At 35.0% G+C, this 21,006-nt stretch overlaps 1 protein-coding gene across 6 annotated transcripts in view; it reads left to right on the plus strand.

Moving 5' to 3' along the window:
- The window catches only part of USP34 (ubiquitin specific peptidase 34), a 230,355-nt gene that overhangs the window by 182,984 nt on the left and 26,365 nt on the right, over positions 1–21,006 (plus strand). For all 6 annotated transcript variants that reach the window (XM_015094329.4, XM_042246017.2, XM_042246016.2 and 3 more), the window contains 16 exons: positions 851–929; positions 2,113–2,166; positions 2,275–2,370; positions 8,270–8,334; positions 8,430–8,505; positions 8,595–8,642; positions 8,733–8,798; positions 10,536–10,616; positions 12,497–12,582; positions 12,955–13,123; positions 13,223–13,297; positions 14,687–14,838; positions 18,388–18,436; positions 18,522–18,626; positions 18,709–18,753; positions 19,482–19,586. In XM_015094329.4, coding sequence (XP_014949815.2) covers positions 851–929; positions 2,113–2,166; positions 2,275–2,370; positions 8,270–8,334; positions 8,430–8,505; positions 8,595–8,642; positions 8,733–8,798; positions 10,536–10,616; positions 12,497–12,582; positions 12,955–13,123; positions 13,223–13,297; positions 14,687–14,838; positions 18,388–18,436; positions 18,522–18,626; positions 18,709–18,753; positions 19,482–19,586 — 1,351 coding nt within the window. The remainder of the gene's footprint in view (positions 1–850; positions 930–2,112; positions 2,167–2,274; positions 2,371–8,269; positions 8,335–8,429; positions 8,506–8,594; positions 8,643–8,732; positions 8,799–10,535; positions 10,617–12,496; positions 12,583–12,954; positions 13,124–13,222; positions 13,298–14,686; positions 14,839–18,387; positions 18,437–18,521; positions 18,627–18,708; positions 18,754–19,481; positions 19,587–21,006) is intronic.

Genomic DNA, 21,006 nt, shown 5'->3' on the forward strand with positions numbered 1-21,006 from the left:
GTCTAACCGTCTCAATCTCTGCCGCCCTCTTCTTTTGCCTTCAATTTTTCCAAGCATCAGGGTCTTTCCAATGAGTCGACTCTTCTCATTAGAGGATGGAAGTATTGGTGCTTCACCATCAGTCCTTCCAATGAATATTCAGGGTCGATTTCCTTCAGAATTGACTGGTTTTATCTCCTTGCAGTCCAAGGGACTCAGAGTCTTCTCCAACACCACAATTAGAAAGCATCAATTCTTTGGTGCTCAGCCTTCCTTATGGTCCAGCTGTCACTTCTGGAGACTAATTGGAAAAACCATAGCTTTGACTATACAAACCTTTGTTGGCAAAGTGATGTCTTTTCTCTTTAATACACTGTCTAGGTTTGTCATAGCTTTCCTGCTAAGAAGCAGATGTCTTCTAAGTTCATGGCTGCAGTCACCATCTGCAGTGATTTTGGAACCTAAGAAAATAAAATCTGTCTTTTTCCACTTTTTACCCTTCTGTTTACCATGAAGTGATGGGACCAGATGCCGTAATCTTAGGTTTTTGAATGTTGAGTTTATGCCAACTTTTTCACTCTCCTCTTTTACTGTCATCAAGAGGTTCTTCAGTTCCTCTTCACTTTCTGCCATAAGTGTGCTGTCATCAGCATATCTGAGGTTGTTGATATTTCTCCCAGCACTCTTGATTCCAGCTTGTGATTCATCCAGCCCGACATTTTACACGATGTACTATGCTTATAAATTAAATAAACAGGTTGACAATATACAGCCTTGTCATACTCCTTTGCCAATTTTGAACCAGTCATACATACATATATTTATATATAGTACGTATATACTTGATCAATACATATATGCTCTGCTTTAGGTATCTTTTTAATGATGCTGAGGTAAAACCTTTTGATTCTGCTCAACTTGCCTCTGAATGTTTTGGTGGAGAGATGACGGTAAGTTTTATTCAAAAATTTTTAAGTGGTTTGTGACTTTCCAAGTGCTTTACAGTATCATAAAACCCAAAAACAGTCATTTAACTTTCTTTTAGTTCCTAATTGTATCTAAAATTTGTTATTTGTTTAGTATAGTTACTAAGTTTGAAGCAGATACCAGACATGGCAATTTTTTAAAAATATATTTTTTAAATGATTTCCTCAACTGATTAAGAAGGTTGACTTATAATTGAAAAGTAAAAGTATAAGAGTTAAATTACACTGATACATTATTGAACAAGTTGTTCACTTAAATGCTTTGGGATTAGAGCAGGAAGAAATTGCTCTTTATTGACTTACTGTGAGAAATCTTTTACCAGGAAGTTGGCTTAAGGTGAACTTTAAAGATCGTTCCTTGGTGCTTTCTGTAACAATAGCAGCTGTTATTACTAATTATTACTAGTGACAGGATAGAAAAGGGTTATCTCTTATGTAATTAGCAGTTAAGATGTAAAAAAGACAGATTGGAGTAGTCTTAAAATAATTTCACTTCTTCATATGCATTTTACCCTGGTAGCAATTTTCTGAAAACTTTTAATTTTCCCTGTTGATTCTCTAAATCAGGTATTAAAAAGTAATTTATGTTTCACAGATAAGCCCAGATAAAGTTATATTTCCCTTTAGTAACTATGTTTATTGTGAATAACTAGTCGCCATTCTGGATTTATATGAAGAGGTTTTCTTATTGCTCTTTGATGCTCTTATGTACTATTCTGAATCGAAAAGGAGAAGTAGAAAAATTCTTAAGACTTCGAAAATGAGTAGAAGAAGGAAGTAAATAATGTGTTACCACTGATGGCATAGCTACACCTATTGCGTCTCTAGGTGTTATTCCTAGAATAGTTCCCTAAAAATAGATTAAAAAGAAAACAAACTTTGCAAAACTCTTCTCTTAAAAGTAGTTTTTCAGATTGCAATCCATTTTATTAAACTTCATATATTGGTGGTAAAGTACCTTAAAAATATTTTGATCTTTTCTTTGCCAAAACTTTCTGTCAAAGATTTTTATGAGATAATACAATTTGAGAACTGTTTACAAAATTACTGTAAAGTTTTAAATATCTGTTAGTAAAATATTTTGTATATAAATACAGCTGAGTGTACCTATTTCTTAAAGAAGGAAAACTTTCATTCTTTTATACAGACCAAGACCTATGATTCTGTTACAGATAAGTTTATGGATTTCTCCTTTGAAAAGGTAACCATTTCCTTCGTATATTTTACATTGTTTTTTGACTTCCATATTGTCTACTTGTATAGTTAAACTATGTCAAAATGAAAATATACTATTTTTCCCCTCTTGAAGACCCACAGTGCATATATGTTGTTTTACAAACGCATGGAACCAGAGGAAGAAAGTGGCAAAGAGTACAAATTTGATGTTTCATCTGAATTGCTAGAGGTATGAGTTAATTTAAGTTTAGCAAAAATTTAAAAGCATGTTAAGTATTTATGCAAGTATTCTAGAATATAAAAGCAGGTTTAAACATCATTAGTATCTGTAATCTGGAGTAGACCTTAACACTATTTATTTTACAAATAGTCTTGGTAATACTGACATATGACAGGTGAACATAAAGTGAATGAGATTAAAGGGAGTGGAAAACAATTATTAGTAACACTGAAGAAAAATGAGAGAGGTAAAAGGTTTGTGGAGTTAGTGCAAGCTCACAATTCACTTGTATGATCGGTGATATATTTGGATTGGGTGATAGGACTGAGAGTATTCCTTTTCTTATGCTTTATATTATACAGAAGTGAATTTTAAATGCATTTAAAATGTATGTATATATATATTTTAGAATGTGTCTTATTTGCAGTAATGTAGTAATGAAGCTGTCTTCATTTAATAATATATTAAGTGATATTGTTAGGGATTTATAAAAGATATTCATGCTGAGGGTGTCATATCAGTGTTATAAACTGACTTAGCCAAAAGTACAGAAAGTAAATCTGCAGGAAGGTTTACCTGGTAAACATGTAATCTTCCATCAAGACAATTAAACTTTCATTGATTGACTGGTATTTTGCACTGTGTTGGTCAAGTCTTAAAGCTGAGGAGATTTTGTTCCCTACTCTTAATGGTATCTTACCTACCTATACTTTTCTGATGTAGCGCCAAGAATATTACCTTCTCCCAAACCCCTTAATTGGGTTTACCATCAGAACGAGAAATCAAACTATGAAACTCACCTGTTTATACAAAAATTTATTTCAGCTTCTATCATAATAGCAAAATTATTATAGATTATCATCATTATTTGCAAGACTTTGTGTTTCCAAGGTATTCAGATAAATGTAGACTATGTTCTAGATGAGGCCCTAACAATATTTTATGATAGTCAACCCACTTATTGAAGTAAAGTAAAATTTTAAATAAAATCTTAATGATGTACAGTTGACATATGAACAGCATAGGCTTGAACTGCAAGGTTCTACTTATATGTGTTTTTTTTTTTCCCCCCAATAAATGCAGGATGTATAAGTAAATATGAATTTCTTTTTCACATTATCTTTTCATGTTTGATGTGTAGTTTTCATAATACATATAATATCTACAGTGTTTTGTATAGGACTGTTGAGGGACTTCCTTGATGGTTCAGTGATTAAGACTCCAAGCTCCCAATGCAGAGGGCCAGGTTCGATCCTTGATCAGGGACCTGGATCTTAACATGCTGCAGCTAAAAAAGATCCTGCATGCCAGAACTAAACATCCCACATGCTGCAGCCAAGATCAAAGACCTTGCCTGCCACAGCTGAGACCAAGTGCAGTCCAATAGATAAATATAAAAAAAAACAACCCAAAGCTTTGATGCAGGTATTGAAGTTCATCTTGTAAGCAGACAACATAAACATACCAATATAGATGAATACAATACAGTACTGTAAGTATATTTTCTCTAGCTTATATTGTTGTAAGAATAAAGTATATAACACATACAGAATATGTATTAATCAACTGTTTATGCTATCAGTCCAAAGGCTTCCAGTCAACAACACAAGTAGGCTATCAGTAATTAAATTTTGGAGAGAAAAGTTATATACAGATATTTATTGCAGGACTTTGGCAGTCCTAGCTCCCTCATTGTTTAAGGTTTGGGTCAGCTGTAGGGACTTCCCTGGTGGTCTAGAGGTTAAGACCCTGCCCTTCCACTGCAGGGAATTTGATCTGTGGTCCAGGAACCAAGGTCTCGCATGCCACACAGCACGACAGGGGTCAGCTGTATATTGCTCATTTACATCTCAAACTTCCTGGTCTCAGGACTTCTTTATTCTTAATATTGAGAACCTTAGTTTTAACTATTCATTTTAATGTGGTTATATGTATCAATATTTACCATATTAAAATTAAAGCAAATTTTAAAAACTTATTTAAAACAATAACCCATGACATTCTGATATAAATAATTTTTTAAAAAATGTTCTTCAGAACAAAACAGTTCAGTGAGGAAAGTGGCCCTGTTTTACCTTTTTTTTTTTTACAAATCTCTCTTAATACCTGATTTAATGGAAGACAGCTGGAGTCTCATAACAGCTTCTGCATTTGGTCTCTTGTGATTTCATTCATCATTGAGCCTCTGGAAAACTCCATTGTACACTCAGAAGAGAATGAGGTGGTTTTTTTTTTTTTTTTTTTTTTAAGACTGATAACATTTTAGTGTTACTAATAAAATTGTTTGAGTCCTTTTTTAAAAAATTTATTTTAATTGGAGTCTAATTACTTTACAATATTGTGGTGGTGGTTTTTGCCATACGTTGATATGAATCAGCCATGGTTGTACATGTGTCCCCCTGTCCTGAACCCCCCTCCCTGCTTCCTCCCCATCCCTCTGGGTTATCCCAGTGCACTGGCTTTGAGTGCCCTGTTTCATGCGTCAAACTTGGACAGATCATATGTTTCACATATGGTAAGATACATGTTTCAGTGGTACTCTCTCAAATCATCCCACCCTGCCTTCTCCCAGAGTCCAAAAGTCTGTTCTTTACATCTGTGTCTCTTTTGCTGTCTTGCATATAGTGTCGTTGTTACCGTCTTTCTAAATTCCATATGTATGTGCTAACATACTGTACTGGTGTTTCTCTTTCTGACTCACTTCACCGTGTATAATAGGCTCCAGTTTCATCCACCTCATTAGGACTGATTCAGATGCGTTCTTTTTTATAGCTGAGTAATATCCATTCATCTGCCGATGGACATGTAGGTTCTTCCATGTCCTGGCTACTGTAAACAGTGCTGCAGTGAATATTAGGGTACACGTGTCTCTTTCAATGCTGGTTTCCTCGGTGTGTATGCCCAGCAGTGGGATTGCTGGGTTGTATGGTGGTTCTATTTCCAGTTTTTAAAGGAATCTCCACACTGTTATCCATAGTGGCTGTACTAGTTTGCATTCCCATCAACAGTATAAGAGGGTTCCCTTTTCTCCACACCTTCTCCAGCATTTCTTGTTTGTAGACTTTTTGGATAGCAGCCATTCTGACCTGCATGAGATGGTACCTCATTGTGGTTTTGATTTGCATTTCTCTGATAATGAGTGATGTTGAGCATCTTTTCATGTGTTTGTTAGCCATCTGTATGTCTTCTTTGGAGAAATGTCTGTTTAGTTCTTTGGCTCATTTTTTGATTGAGTCATTCATTTTTCTGGTATTGAGCTGCATGAGCTGCTTGTATAAAATGTTTGAATTTTACAGACACCCTATGAAGGTCACTGTACTTACATGCCACCCCCCCCACTTCTCCCCTCCCTAAACCATTCTTTGAGGACCACTGATCTACATTGTGACAAAAGAAAATCCCAGACTTTTACTATAATAGAAAAACAAGCTGAACCACATTACTCTTTTAAAAAAAATAATTTATATATTTTCAGCTGTGTTTGGTGTTTGTTGCTACATGGGCTTTTCTCTAGTTTCAGAGAGTGGGGGCTGCTCTCTAGGCATCTCATTGTGATGGCTTCTATTTTGGAGCACAGGCTCTAGGGCATTCAGGCTTTCAGTAGTTGTGGCATATAGGCTCAGTAATTGTGGCTCCCAGGGTCTAGAGCACAGGCTCAGTAGTTGTGGCACACGGGCTTAGTTGCTCTGCGACATGTTGGATCTTCCTGCATCAAGGATTGAACCCCTGTCTCCTGCATTGGCAGGCGAATTCTTTACCACTGAACCACCAGGGACGCCCCAGCATTATTTTTGATTGCAGACCTAAAGCAAACATTTTCCCCTATCATTGTTTTAGCTTATTAATTTAAAATGTTTGGCTGTATATATATTTTACTAAAAAATAAAATATATTTTTATTGTGTTATTTAACATCAACATAGATTTTAGACATAAACTAGAATCTGGTCTTTTAGATTTCTTCAGTTGAAATATAGCTGGGAGCAGACTTTCTCAAAGGGAAAATAGAAAATTTTAGAACCATAAAATATATTAAGTAAATAAACATGATAAATTGTAGTGACTGTTATGGATAGAACAAGCAGAGTGCTCAGAAATGGTAGGGAGTTGATCAGGATTGCTGGAGGCGGGCAGGTAATCTGGATATATTTTAAGTTAGCCTGAAACTGAGACTTGAAAGTCAGTAAGAAATTAATTATGTGGTAAGTTCTCCAGGCAAAGAGAACATTATGTATAAATCTCTTGAAGAAGGATAGAGCCTATTGGCATGTTTTAGAAGCTGAATGATAATCTCTGTGGCTGTGGCTGTGGTGAAGGAGTGGTCCAAGGTGAAGTTGGACAGATACATATAAAATACCTAGGAATGTTTTCATCAGTGTAATGCAATAATCTAATACTTAGACATACTCAGTTGGCTCCACATACATTGTATGGATATAATGTAAAATAAAAAGGGCCATCAGAAACCAAAATGAATATTTCTGTAGGACAGAAATTGTGCCCAGTTGCTCAGTTGTGTCTGACTCTTTGCGATGCAATGGACTATAGCCTGCCAGGCTCCTCTGGCCATGGAATTTTCCAGGCAAAAATGGAATAGAATGAAAAGCATTGAGCCTGGTGGAAACCACGGTCTACCAGGCTCTAAGACCAAAGCAGTAGTGGTTGAGAGTTAAGTTCTTGTGGGGTAAAGGGTGACAAAAATTATGACACAGGAGCTGAGCTTGTGGCTAAAAGCAGGAAGCTTGGAATGGGGCTCTATTGCTCTGAAAAGGCACTGAATTGGGATAGGTAAATGCTGTCAGTCTGTCCCCGGGGCTATAAGAAAGCTGCTGTGGTTGGAAATGCTAGAGGAACAAGAACTCGGAAGCAGGCCAAATCAGGTCTGTGATTTTTTCAAATATTGATAACATGAAGCAGGAGCCCTAATTATTGATTTTAAGACCTGATTCTGGACTAGAATCGTGGACAGGGAAGGCAGGTAGAGGTGGTTGCAAATCTTCAGAGGGATGAAGAGAGTAATACCTATAATCAGAACATATGGGACCTCCCTGTGGTGGTAGAGTGGTTCAGAACCCACCTGCCAGTGCAAAGGACACGGATTTGATCTGGTCCAGGAAGATCCCACATGCCACAGAACAGTTAAACTGGGCACTGTCACTACTGAGCCCTTGCCCTAGAGCCTGTGCTCTGCAACAAGCGAATCTACCACAATGAGAAGCCTATGCACCCCAAGGAGGAGTAGTCCCGCTCTTTGCAATTAGAGAAAGCCCATGTGCAGCGATGAAGACCCCAGCACAGCCAAAAATAAGTAAAACTTAATAATAATCAAAACTTAAATTTATTCCAGATAAAGATAATTTTATGGAACTGTCAATGACTTAGAGCATGTTTAGGGTATTCAGAGAGGGAAAGGACACAAAAAATAAAGTCAGCAAAGCAATTCTATAGGACAGATGTCAGAAATAATTTTTCATGATTATTATAAACAAATTACCTCTTATTAGATCTGTGAACCTGAATAATTTTTTTTTTCCAATTTTCAAACATAAACCTTTATAAAAATACCAACCTACCATCCTTTTCCTGTGTTATCAACATAACATAGTTTTGTTTATATGTTTTCTCTTCAGACAGGTGGAATTTCAGAGTTCGTACTTCAAAAATTTTCATAAATTTAGAATAAAAAGAGTGTGGTGGCTTGAGTTAGCCAGATAAGTAATGATAAATTGGATCAGGTTTAGTGACTACTTCCATATTCCATTTACCTGGAAAAAGTCAACATGAATTTTAAGTGCATGTATTTGTTTTGTTTTGGTTCTAGAGCAAGTCTTATTCTGTCTAATAAAAATACTGGTAAAATGTCATGAAACATGCTTTCTGATACCTCATGTTAACATTTTTTTCTTCAGTGGATTTGGCATGATAACATGCAGTTTCTTCAAGACAAAAACATTTTTGAACATACATATTTTGGGTAAGTTTGGTAGATTTTAGTAAGAGATCTTTTGTTACACATTTTAAAAAAATCTTACTTTGTGAAAATTTTAACCTATTGTTTTCAAATTCTAGGTTTATGTGGCAGTTGTGTAGTTGTATTCCCAGTACATTACCAGATCCTAAAGCTGTGTCTTTAATGACAGCAAAGGTAAGTAATATATGTATAACCTTAGAAAATTTCTTCAAAATTGATGACTTTAATTAAATCTTTTTGCTTAACTTTGTCTTTTCTTGCAGTTAAGCACTTCGTTTGTCCTAGAGACATTTATTCATTCAAAGGAAAAGGTGCATATTTTATTTTTTAAACTTTTGTGCTCTTTATGTCATTTATCAGATAGCTCTTAAAAGCTCCAGTGACTTCTTTTTCTTTTTTAGCCCACGATGCTTCAGTGGATTGAACTGTTGACCAAGCAATTTAATAATAGTCAAGCAGCTTGTGAGGTGAGGTGAATAATTCAACAAAACAATGCATAGCTTAAGATTCAGTTTCTTGTTTTCTTTTATTCTTAACTTAGATGCTATAGCAAAATCATTTTATCTATTATAAATCATAGAGAGCCCAGTGTCGGTTATTCCTAAAATTACTTGATAGCCAAGAGAAATTTATAATTATGTATCAGCTTCATTACACTGAGTAAATAATTGATTTTTAAGTTACTTAAAAGTTCTTGTGTTCTCCCTGTCATGTATCAGAAGGAAAAAGTATAGAAGATTTAGGACTGTACCAGATATTTCTTAACTACTTTTGCATGTTACTAGAAAATACTGAAAAATACATATCTCCCTTATCCCTTAAGGAAAATTGTAGATCCCTTACCCCCTGAGAAAAATAGGAAAATCTATCCCAGTAGATCAATTTATGTCCTATTTTATCTTTTCCAGAGCTGCCTTATAAGGGTAACATATCCCTTAGGATAATATGCACACTGGTAATAATCACTTAGCCATATCGTCATCTTACTGTTGTTAATCATTTTTATGGTCTTGCAGAGTGGTATGTATCTTTCTAGGAATGCAAGTCTTATAAATTTCTAGAAACAGGAGACAGCAACATAGTGTACAATGAAATTAGTTAAAGATTTTTTTCCTATATAGGTTTTTAGAGAGATTTTGAGTTTTTTTCAGTTGGTTTGTTTGAATTAGCATTCAAACAAGACCCTTTCCACATTTTGCTTTTGTCTTATAATTCTTTTCTCACCTATAATACAGTTGACCTGTGGACAACAGGGGTTTGAACTGTTTTGTCCTCTCATACACAGATTTTTTTCAGTAGATATGTACAGTATTGTACAATTTGTGGTTGGTTAAATCTGAGAATGCAGAGGAATCTCAGATACAGAGGGTCAGCTATGGAACTTGAGTATTTGCAGATTTTCATATATGCTGGGACTCCATACCAAAGAGCAGCTGTAGTTACCTTATTTCCCCGCTCCCTACCACTTTGCCATTTGTTCTGCAGGATTTTCCACATGCTGATTTTGACCTACAGCATCTTTTGTGTGTTCTTTGACATACTCCTTTATTCCCCTTCATCTTCATGATTTCTAAGAAGCTTGTAGATGGAGAAACTATATTAGGTCATAAATTTGTGTTTTTTAATAAAGTTGTCACTTTAGTTTTTTCATTAAGGATTTGCTTCTGGAACTCTCTCAAGGAGTTAAAATTCTCTACAGTTGTCAGCAATTATATGTATGCATTAATGAGCAGTACAGTTCAGTAAAGGAGTTAAATATGTGATTAAGAGATATCTTGAAATTAATGGGAAATGGTCTATGCTAAGTAAGTGTAAAATGTTTTTTGTTATCAAGAGAACATAAATTGGTTTTAAACAGAGGAAAAGTGAATCATACTCAGATCCTATCTTATTAATAGGAGCAAAAGATTCTACAGTGTGACATTTAAGAAGTCTAAGAGGAAAATTGTATTCCACTTTGTTAAGCACTTCCGGTTGTTATCATGTGGGTTGTACACTGCAATATAAATGGCATCCATGGAATTATGTATTGAGAAGACTTTGATTATGACTTTAGGCATTTCAGATTTTAGACTTTATACCAGTTGAAGACTGTTTTGGTGAGAACTTAAAATAATTCAAATGTCAGTTAAAATTAAAATCCTTGTGTAATGTTTATCCCCAAGTATTGGTTGAATATTAAAAATCACATGATTTTCTTACAGTGGTTTTTGGACCGCATGGCTGATGATGATTGGTGGCCAATGCAGATACTAATTAAGTGCCCTAATCAAATTGTGAGGCAGGTAAGAAAAATTTTCTTTGAAAAAGAAGTAGCTTTCAAGTTGATTACTCTGAATTTGCCCATGAATATACTTTAGCCTAGCATTGAAAGCACTGAAAAGATTGACCTCTTACCACAGAAGTCACTTTGCTGTTATTTTCGCCAGCCTCTTGGTAAATCAGCTATCATTCCATTCAAGTGATTAAAATAATTCACATTTCCAGGTTATGGGAAGATAGCTATAACTGCCTGTTTTCTCAGTTACGTGTGTTATACTCTGGGGACACAGGATCGATGTGTGATACGTGACTTGTACTGATACTTTTTCAGTTCCTTAGATGCTCTGACCATGGTAGGGTACGGTAATAGCCTTGAAAGTTAAATGAATAGTATATAATTTATTTCTGTGACAGATTCTGAACTATCACATGAATCAATTTATTTTTCTTAAACCAATGGAAAAATTAACAAGAAAGAAAAAACATATATATCCGCTTATGATACAAAACCAAAATTTTAATCTGAAAGATGCTACTTTAAGTTATTCCTGATATATAATTCTTATAAAACTTTTTGATGTGCAAAATTTAGTGGTTTTTAGTCCTATTCCCAAACATGCAACTATTATCTGTCTATAATTTTATAATACCCTGAAAAGAAATCCCATACATATGAGCAGTCACTTCCATTTTATCCTGTTCATTCTCTTCAGCCCCTGGCCACCGTTCATCTACTTTCTATCTCTATGGATTTGCCTATTTTCACCATTTCACTTGAAGAAAATCACACAGTATGTGTTTTTTTGTGACTGGCATGTTGTGGCTTATATCTGTAATTTATTTCTTCTTACTGCAAAATAATATTCCATATATGAGATTTTGTTTCTCTATTAGCAGTTGATGAACATCTGTGATGTTTCCACTTCTTTGCTAGTTTGAATAACACTGCTGTGAACATTCGTGTACAGACATTTGTTTGGACATGTTTTCAGTTGTTTTGGATATATACATAGAAGTGAATTGCTGGGTTGTGTGGTCACTATGTTTGACATTTTTAGAAACCTTCAGATTTTTTATCATGATGTCTGCACCTGTTTACACTCCCAGCAGCAATCAATGAAGGTTCCAGTTTTGCTGCATCTTCTTCAGCATTTGTTATCATCTTGATTTTAGCCATCCTAATGGGTGTGAAGTAGTATATCATGGTTTTGGTTTGTATTTCCTTTGGAAATAATGATATTGAACATCTTTTCATATGCTTACTGGCTATTTATATATCTTATTTAGCGAATTCTTAGAGTTTTCTTTTAGCTGCACTGGCTGTTCGTTGCAGCACACGGGGCTTCTCTAGTTGTCGCGTGCCAGCTCAGTATCCCGGCAGCATATGGAGTCTTAGTTCCCCACAAGGGATCAAACCTGTGTCCCCTGCATTGGAAGGTATATTCTTACTACAGGACCACCAAGGAAGTCCCACCTCAGACATTTTTAATTCAGATTTTTTTTTATAAACTTAAATTGTTTTCTCTTAGTCATTGAGGTTCTGATAAGCAGATACCCTTCCCCACTCCACTTTTCTGAAAGAAATGGATGCCAGGTTTCTTTCTTCTGTATCTCCACTAGTAAAAAAGGTTTCATGAAGCGTTGTAGTTAGCAGTCTCTACTACTAATACCTAGAGTTTATTGTTACTTTTTCCATTATAAAACTGAGCATTGCTTTTCAAGCTAACTCCACCTTTTTATCCTCAGTCTGTAGTGAAGACTCCAGGAAAGATTTAGAGTGTCAAAAGATAATCTGTGAGAAAAATATAAATGAGCAACAGAATTTTTGATCATGTTCATTTTTCAGTATCTTTGTTACCTGACATGACTTGTCTCTTAGGTTGTCATATCTTTTCACTTGTAGATGTTTCAGCGTTTGTGTATCCATGTAATTCAGAGACTCAGACCTGTGCACGCTCATCTCTATCTACAACCAGGGATGGAAGATGGGTAAGAAGTATACCTTTTGAACTGAACATTTTAAGCTTTTTGATTACCTGCCTACAAAGTATTTTTAAATATCCACACTGAAATATTTAGGTTCTCCTGTTTTAATAAGTCTATAATAATATAAATCAAGGAGGACAATTTTTGTTTTACTTTTATTTAATTGCATTTTCGAAATCCTCTACAGGGAACTTTGACTTAGTCTTTTTGTTTTGATTTCAGTGAGAGAGAACTGGAATCCAGCTGTTTGTATTGCTATAATTGGTGGTATTCATAATTGCAAAGATGATAAATTCAGATTTTAATATTTCTCCTCCCAGAATATCTATCCCCAGACTTCATAGTTTCTCTAAGATACATAAAATTACGTTTCAGGTCTGATGATATGGATGCTTCAGTAGAAGATATAGGTGGTCGTTCGTGTGTCACTCGATTTGTGAGAACTCTGTTATTAATTATGGAACACGGTGTAAAGCCTCACAGTAAACATCTTACAGAATATTTTGCTTTCCTTTATGAATTTGCCAAAATGGGTGAAGAAGAGGTAAGGCTGTATCTTATTTATTTTTGGTATTATATACTTATTTTTGGTATTTAAAACATAATTGTGTTTATATTTTTAAATCAATATTTTTGTTTTTAGAGCCAGTTTTTGCTTTCATTGCAAGCCATATCTACAATGGTACATTTTTACATGGGAACCAAAGGGCCTGAAAATGTAAGTACAGTTCTGCCTCATATCAGGGATATTTAGAGGCCGTGGTTTCAAGTTGTACCATGGAAAGATAATAGATTTCCTTTTAAGTCCCCTCTAGCCCTGATATTAGGAGGAGGCATTGGCAACCCACTCCAGTACTCTTGCCTGAAAAATCCCGTGGATGGAGAAGCCTGGTAGGCTCAGTCCATGGGGTCGCTAAGAGTTGGGCACGACTGAGCAACTTCACTTTCACTTTCATGCATTGGAGAAGGAAATGGCAACCCACTCCAGTATTCTTGCCTGGAGAATCCCAGGGACAGAGGAGCCTAGTGGGCTGCTGTCTATGGGGTCGTGCAGAGTCAGATAGTATTGAAGCTACTTAGCAGGAGTAGCAGCAGCAGCCCTGACATTAAATAATTTTAGGAGTTTGTTTGATTGATATTTTTAATGGATCTAGTGAGAGAAGAAATAGTCAAGTAATACATTTCACTGGTATGGCCCGGAATCAAAACCAATAAATTTAGCAAAATGACCATCACCTGCTTTAGTTTCCTGTCAGCATATTGTGTTTTGGTGAACGATTTTTCTGACCACATTTTTAAAGCCCTTTGCTGTATTAAATTTGTAAGTCTTCCAAAAATTCAGGTAGCTAGTCTATTCATAATGTTGAAAGTATTTCATCAGTTGAATATTGTTTGTAATGACCATATTCGATTGAATGCTCTATATGTTCTATCTTATTAAATTCTTGTTGCAACCCTGAGAGGTAAGTACTATTGTTATCTCCATTTTACAGACAGGGAACTTGAGGCATAAAGAAGTTAACTTATTTTAGATAACAATGAGTTAGCATTTGATCTGTGATTAGACTCCTAGACAAAACTATTAGCCACTATGTGGTCATGGTTCTCCAGATATATACTGTTGTTACCTAATTCCAGCCAGGTGGTTACTTGTTCAGTATTGCATTTCAAACTTCTGATGAATATCTCTTTGACATACCTACTGTTTGGATTTTCTGAAAATTACAAATATAGATTCCTTTATTTGTGTGACTGACATTTTTATTAAATACTTTTTTATCATATTCATATGAACTTTGATCCTGATTTATCTTCCAAAGAACTTACCTATAAGAAAAAGTTGTTATTATTAAAGAATTTATCTCTTTAGGTAAGGTAAATACTCACAGTATTGGGAATTATTGTTCCTTACAGCTCTGCCTGTTAAATCTAAAATTGTCCTGAGTGTCATTTAGACTTTTAAAGTTAGGGTTAGGCCTTTGAGTGTTATTTTTCATGATACATGTTCCTGGCACCATCTACCCTGCATTGTTGTATAACATAATGAAGCTATTTGCTGTCAACTTAATGTTAAAAAGCGAATATATTAATTGTGTTTATGTTCTAGCCTCAAGTTGAAGTGTTGTCAGAGGAAGAAGGAGAAGAGGAGGAGGAGGAAGAAGATATACTCTCTCTGGCAGAAGAGAAATACAGGCCAGCTGCCCTTGAAAAAATGATAGCTTTAGTTGCTCTTTTGGTTGAACAGTCTCGCTCAGAAAGGTGAAATGTTTCAACATTCAAAATGCTTAAAGCATGTTTGGTTTTATTCTTTTTAAAGATAATTGTTTTATCATTCTTAATTCAGTGGCTTTTGTTACTTAATTTTTTTAAATAATAACATGATTCATCAACTCTTGTAGCATAAGTATTTCAGTCCTTTGTACCAAACTTTTACCTTGCCTCTGAGTCATGTTAGAAATATACATTGAAGAAATATACAGTAAAATATCTAGCAAAATTATATGTGCATTCATCTTTTAACCTAGCAACCCCACTTCTGGGATTCTGTTCCCAAAATACAGAAAGATGTATATTTATTGAAGCAGTGTTTATAAACAGCAAAAGACTGAAAATGTCCACAAAGATGGGACTAGTTGAAGAAACAGCATCCCCTCTATAAGAGTACTCCATTGCAGAAAAAAGAAGAATATGGAATCTGTATATTACCATGAAGAGATCTTCAAGATAGATATTACTAAGGTGAAAAAAATGAAGGTGGACAAAAGTATATATAGAATATTATTATTTTTTTATTTTGGGCCGCATGGTTTGGCTTGCAGGATCCCCAAGTCCTAACCATTGGACTGCCAAAAAATTCCCTATAGTATGCTACTGTTTAAGACAGGGAAGGCTGAGAGAGAGAAAATGAGTGAGAGAGAGAGAGAGAGAGAGAGAGAGAGAGAGTGTGTGTGTGTGTGCGTGCGCGTGCGCGTTCATTTGTGCGTATGTGCACACACAACCAAGCCTCATTATACATGGATCTCCAATTTGCAAATTTGCCTACTTAACTAAAATTTATTTGTAATCCCCAAATCAATACTTGTGAAGTTTTATATTCATTTGTGGATTACAGAATGTACCAAAAATTTGGAGTTGATGTGACAACACACTTCCCCAGCTGAGGTCAGATGTTGTGACACTATGCCTTCTTGTTTCAGTTCTCATATTGTAAACAAGGTTTTTTACAGTATGTGCCACATTTTTCACATTTATGCTCTTTATTTGGTCATTTGCCTGTTTAAAAATGGTCCTAAGCATAGTGCCAAGTGCTATCTAATTTGTTCCAAAGTTCAAGAATGTGCTAATGGTCAACATTAAATCAGGTGTCTTGAAACAGAAGCACACATACGAAACAAGGTAACATATTGATTTATCAATGAAAATGTTGTGACCCCGAGGTTCACAGGAACAAACTGTGTTTTTCCTATAAGCAATGATTTGGTGTTCACTCATTCATTGTTTGCATCTCCGTATAGAGCATAAGCTCTGCAAATGACAAGAATTGAGGGTTTTTTTTTTTTAATTGAAGAGTAAATTTTTTAAAATAAACTTTAAAAACAAGTTTCCAGTGGTTGGGGGGAGGAGAAAGCAGACTGGAGGGGACAGGAATGGAAGTTTGACTTCTTTGAATGTAGTACGTTGTTTTGTTTTTTAGATTTATTTTTGGAATCATGTGAATGTTTTATATAATTACAAACTTAATAAAATGCAGTCCCTAAAAATCAAAAGCAGACTGAAATAAATGAGACTAACTGTATATTGAGTTGGTGACATAAACATTGGAGAAGAATTAAAGTGACTTTAGAACCCATTGATTTAACTGTAATTTTTAGTGGTATGTACTTGAAAGACAAAGAAAAATTGTAAAATTATCTTAAAGTGTTTTGCTAATTATATTGTTAGTATTAATATAATTAGAATTATTATTCTGAAACTATGTTATAGAATAAAGTAAATAGATAATTGTTAACATCATTAGAAACCAAGATTTTCAGAAAAAGAAAAGAGGAGAAATATCAATATAAAATTGTAGAATGTTTATTTATCTTCTTTAACACTAAACTTGAATTTGGCAATATCAGAGTTCATGGTATATTTTGTCTTAAGCAAACAAAAAATGTATTATGTATCTCCATTTTCTGAAAACGTCTAGAAACTCTGTCCAACCCAAAATCAGTGAGTGCCACTGGCATCTAGATATCATTTACCACTGAAAAAAAATCAAGGTTCCTTAGGAAAATGGCCAGTTCCAGGTTTGGGGCAAGAATGAATGGGAAGCCTTGAACATTTTGTCATTTTGGAAAGCAGGGAGGCTATCAAAGACTGCTGGGGTCGTGTTAAAAGGTCTCGAGTCAACTTCAAGTATCTACTGGTCACAGACTGGACAACTTGAACAGCAATAATAACAAGAAGTAAACTGCAAGTGGACTAAAACATGTCACGGATGTTTACATCCATGAGTTCATAATGATAACTAAAAGCAAAATTTTAAAAATTATTGCCAACCTTTGGAGTATATTAAGAAACCAAATGATAATTTTGAAAGCATATTAATAAAGGAACAGTATCAAGTGTTTATCTTACCTGCAAGAATTATACTTCATGGCAACTAGGTTGTAAATGAGACATGCTCGTCGTCATAGAGGTATTTGAGCTAATAAATGGCCAAGTAGTGCTGGAATTGGGATACTAGTATTTTGCATCCCAAATGAAATAATGGATCTAGGAAATGATCATTGTGGGCTGAGAACATTAGAAAAAGAGGGACAACTTTTCATTGTGCCTCGTGATGAAAGTTCATACCACTGCTTACAAGGTATTCTTAATTAAAAAGTCAAACCTAGATCTGATCAAGTTTCTGGGTTTAACTACCAGTTTACAGGAAGTATGGGGACAGAGGAATATGTTAAAACAACACAGTGAGGATATAATCAGTAAGATGGAAATGTGGGAAATTCTGCACGACAAATCACCTACTCTTCAGCAGATTAAATTACAAGATAAAGACAAAATCGGAGGGGAAACCAGTTGTCTAAAAGAGATTTAAAAGACATTTCAACCAATGGCAACAGAGGACTTTATTTGTATCCTGATTCAAACAGATTATAACTTTTTTTTTTTAGAAACTTGAGGAAATTGTACATTGACTGGATCTTGTGTGATAATAAGGAATTTTAATTTAGGTGTGAATAATAGTAGTGTTACATTTTTGAAGTTTATGTTTGAGATATATATTGATTTATGGGCTCAGTGATAACAATATCTGAGTTGTTTCAGAATAGTTCAAATTGATTAAGTAGGAGGTACAAATAAAACAACACTGACCATGAGTTGCTAATTTGACTGTTGGGATGCTTACGCTATTTTTGTATGTGTTTGAAATTTTATTTACTAAGTTGAGGAAATATGCAGTAATTTTAAACTTGAAAGTAAAATTCGTTATTTCTTCAAAGTTTGCTTTGTTTTAAAGATCCTCATGTCAGAAAAGCTCTCTAAATTAAATCCATCCTAGTGCATGAACATACTGAGTTAATTAAATAGAAATAAAATAGATTTGGACTTCTATATATAAATCTTGGAATTTTGAAAAATTGTCCAAAAGGTGTCTAATGAACAAGTCTAGCTAGCAGAAAGTTCAAAAGTCATTTTATGATGGTGTCTTGGTATACTTGTAACTGGATCAACAATGTTGTTACATATCATGACTCAAATGGCTCTGAATTAGTAGAGAGGAAAGAAAAACTTATTTCCACTAATGTTTTCTTTCAGGCATTTGACATTGTCACAGACTGACATGGCGGCATTAACAGGAGGAAAGGTAATACCTTCTTAATATTTAGACCAGTTGATAATCCCTAGAATAACAAAACAATTCTTAAATGAACAACTTTTGCTTTTGACAGGGATTTCCCTTCTTGTTTCAACATATTCGCGATGGCATCAATATAAGACAGACTTGTAATCTGATTTTCAGCCTTTGTCGATATAATAATCGACTTGCAGAACATGTAAGTACTGAGAAACAGTCAAAGTTTTTTGGTAATTTTTGGAAGAATATTCTGAAATCCAACCCCCTTTTTTTTTTTTTAGATTGTATCTATGCTTTTCACATCAATAGCAAAGCTGACTCCTGAGGTATGTAGACATTTGTTAATTCATGTTTTTCAAATTACTGTGAGCACTGACTATGCTTCCAGATGAACCTTTCTAACTGTTCTTGAGGAAAAGCCTATCAAGGCTTCCCCCATAATATAGTAACCTATTTTAAACTATATAACTTCAATAAATTGAATTACCTCTTCATGTCTTATCACAAATATCATTTTCCCAGTTAAATTAACATATAATTCTAACATATCAGTGTGTCACCTAGGTACTAAGATTTAAAGTTGTTTGGTTTGAAGCATATATCATATTGTACCTTGGAAGAAAGTGAACTAAACTAAAATTCTGCTTAGGTGGATAAGTATGTATTTTTTTTCAAAATGTAAATGTTATAGCTACTTTGAGAATACATTTCAAATATTAATAGGAATTCTACCTCAGCAAGCAAAAGTTGCTACAGGAAACTTTTAATCTAAATTTTTCTATAAACATGGTTGTCTCATTAACTAGAGTCCCCCCCCCCAAATTGACATCCAGAAAACTACGTTTTCTGTTACATGTGGCTCCCATGCAATTGGCACTGTATCCTGAGCTCATCCTGCTGCTTTATGATAGTTCAGGTTCATATGTATGAGTACTAATCTCTCTAACCTAATACATCAGATTTAAATGTGATCTGTAGAGGAGTTACATTTGTTTTCTAGCGAAAGTAATTGATTCACCATCTCTAAATATGCAGTCATGTGTGTGTCTTATAGGCAGCCAATCCTTTCTTTAAATTATTGACTATGCTAATGGAGTTTGCTGGTGGACCTCCAGGAATGCCTCCCTTTGCATCTTACATTCTGCAGAGGATATGGGAGGTAAGTCTTGTAGATGTTCTAGTATTTATTTTTCTAACATAATCACTCCCATTTTCAGTACTAGTTTCTTCTTGCTTGGGTAACTCAAAAGGGTTTTAGTAAGTCACAGGTCAAGAGAAGAAAAGATGCTTTAGACAGAAGATCTAGAGGAAGAAGAGTTCCTGGCTAGTTAGTGTCTCAGATGTTTAAAGACTTTCTTGTAGAATCATAAACAACCTTTAGTCCATATGAGGTTCTCATTCCCCTACTCTCAGAGATTCCATGAAGTGGTAGAAGCCCTAGAAATAAAAACTAGCTGGTTTTAGTAGTTGATAGAAAATACAGAGGAAGCACCAACCACTACCTTTCTTCCAGAACTACTGCTGAGGTTACAGAGTTTCTTACTGAGTGTTGGAAATGCCCACTCGCTGGGCCAGGGGCTAGGTGGACTTTTTCTCTTGATAGGCCAGATAGTAAATATTTTAGGTTTTGTGGGCTATATGGTCTCTGTCAACCACTCAACTGCTGTTTTACCATAAAATCAGCCATAGACAAAATATAAATGAGTGGGCATGGCTATCTTCCAATACAAACTCAAAAACAAGCAAACCACAGAATTTGTCCTGCGATCCATAATTTTCCAACCTTTGCTCTAGATTCTTAGATTTCCTATTTCCAGGAAAAAAATCTTTCCAGCAGTATACTGAGCTAGTTTTCATTCTCAATTGCAGTAGCAGATTGGTCAAACAATAAGAAAAGTAAAGATGGAAACTTCAGGGAATTAAAGCACTTTAATGTATACTTTTAAAAATTTTAATTTTATTTATTTTTGTCCATGCTGGGTTCTTGTTGCTGCACAGGCTTTTCTCTAGTCGTGGTAAGCAGGGGCTACTCTCTAGTTGTGGTGTGAGGGCTTCTCATGGCGGTGCCTTCTCTTGTTGCTGAGCATAGGCTCTAGAACATCTGGACTTTGGCAGTTGCAACATGTGAGCTCAGCAGTCGCAGCTCCCAGGCTCTAGAGCACAAAGTGTCATAGTTGTGCTGCAAAGGCTTAGTTGCTCTGTGGCATGTGTGATCTTCCCAGACCAGGGATTGAACCCACGTCATCTGCACTGTCAGGCGGACTCCCATCCACTGTACCACCAAGAAAGCCCTGAAAACACTTCTAAATAAGTTTGTAAACTTAAGACCTAAAAGTCACTGGGTTTCTCTGATTGGTCCTTTGCTAGAATCCTTGGTTAATATAATTTGATTTTGTAAACTATTGAGAAATACTCTTTGAACATATTCCTGTTAATAAAAATAAATTGCTTTAAAAATGGGAGAAAAAAACATGAGTGTGAAGCTTCTTTCAGGTTCTAGTTTTCAGGAAACTGTTGTAGCTTTAAAGTGTCTAATGTATACACCAAAAGTAAGTTTGAAAGAGTAACTGCTCATTCAC

The sequence above is a fragment of the Ovis aries genome, chromosome 3 (assembly GCF_016772045.2).
Source record: "Ovis aries strain OAR_USU_Benz2616 breed Rambouillet chromosome 3, ARS-UI_Ramb_v3.0, whole genome shotgun sequence".
NCBI lineage: Eukaryota > Metazoa > Chordata > Mammalia > Artiodactyla > Bovidae > Ovis > Ovis aries.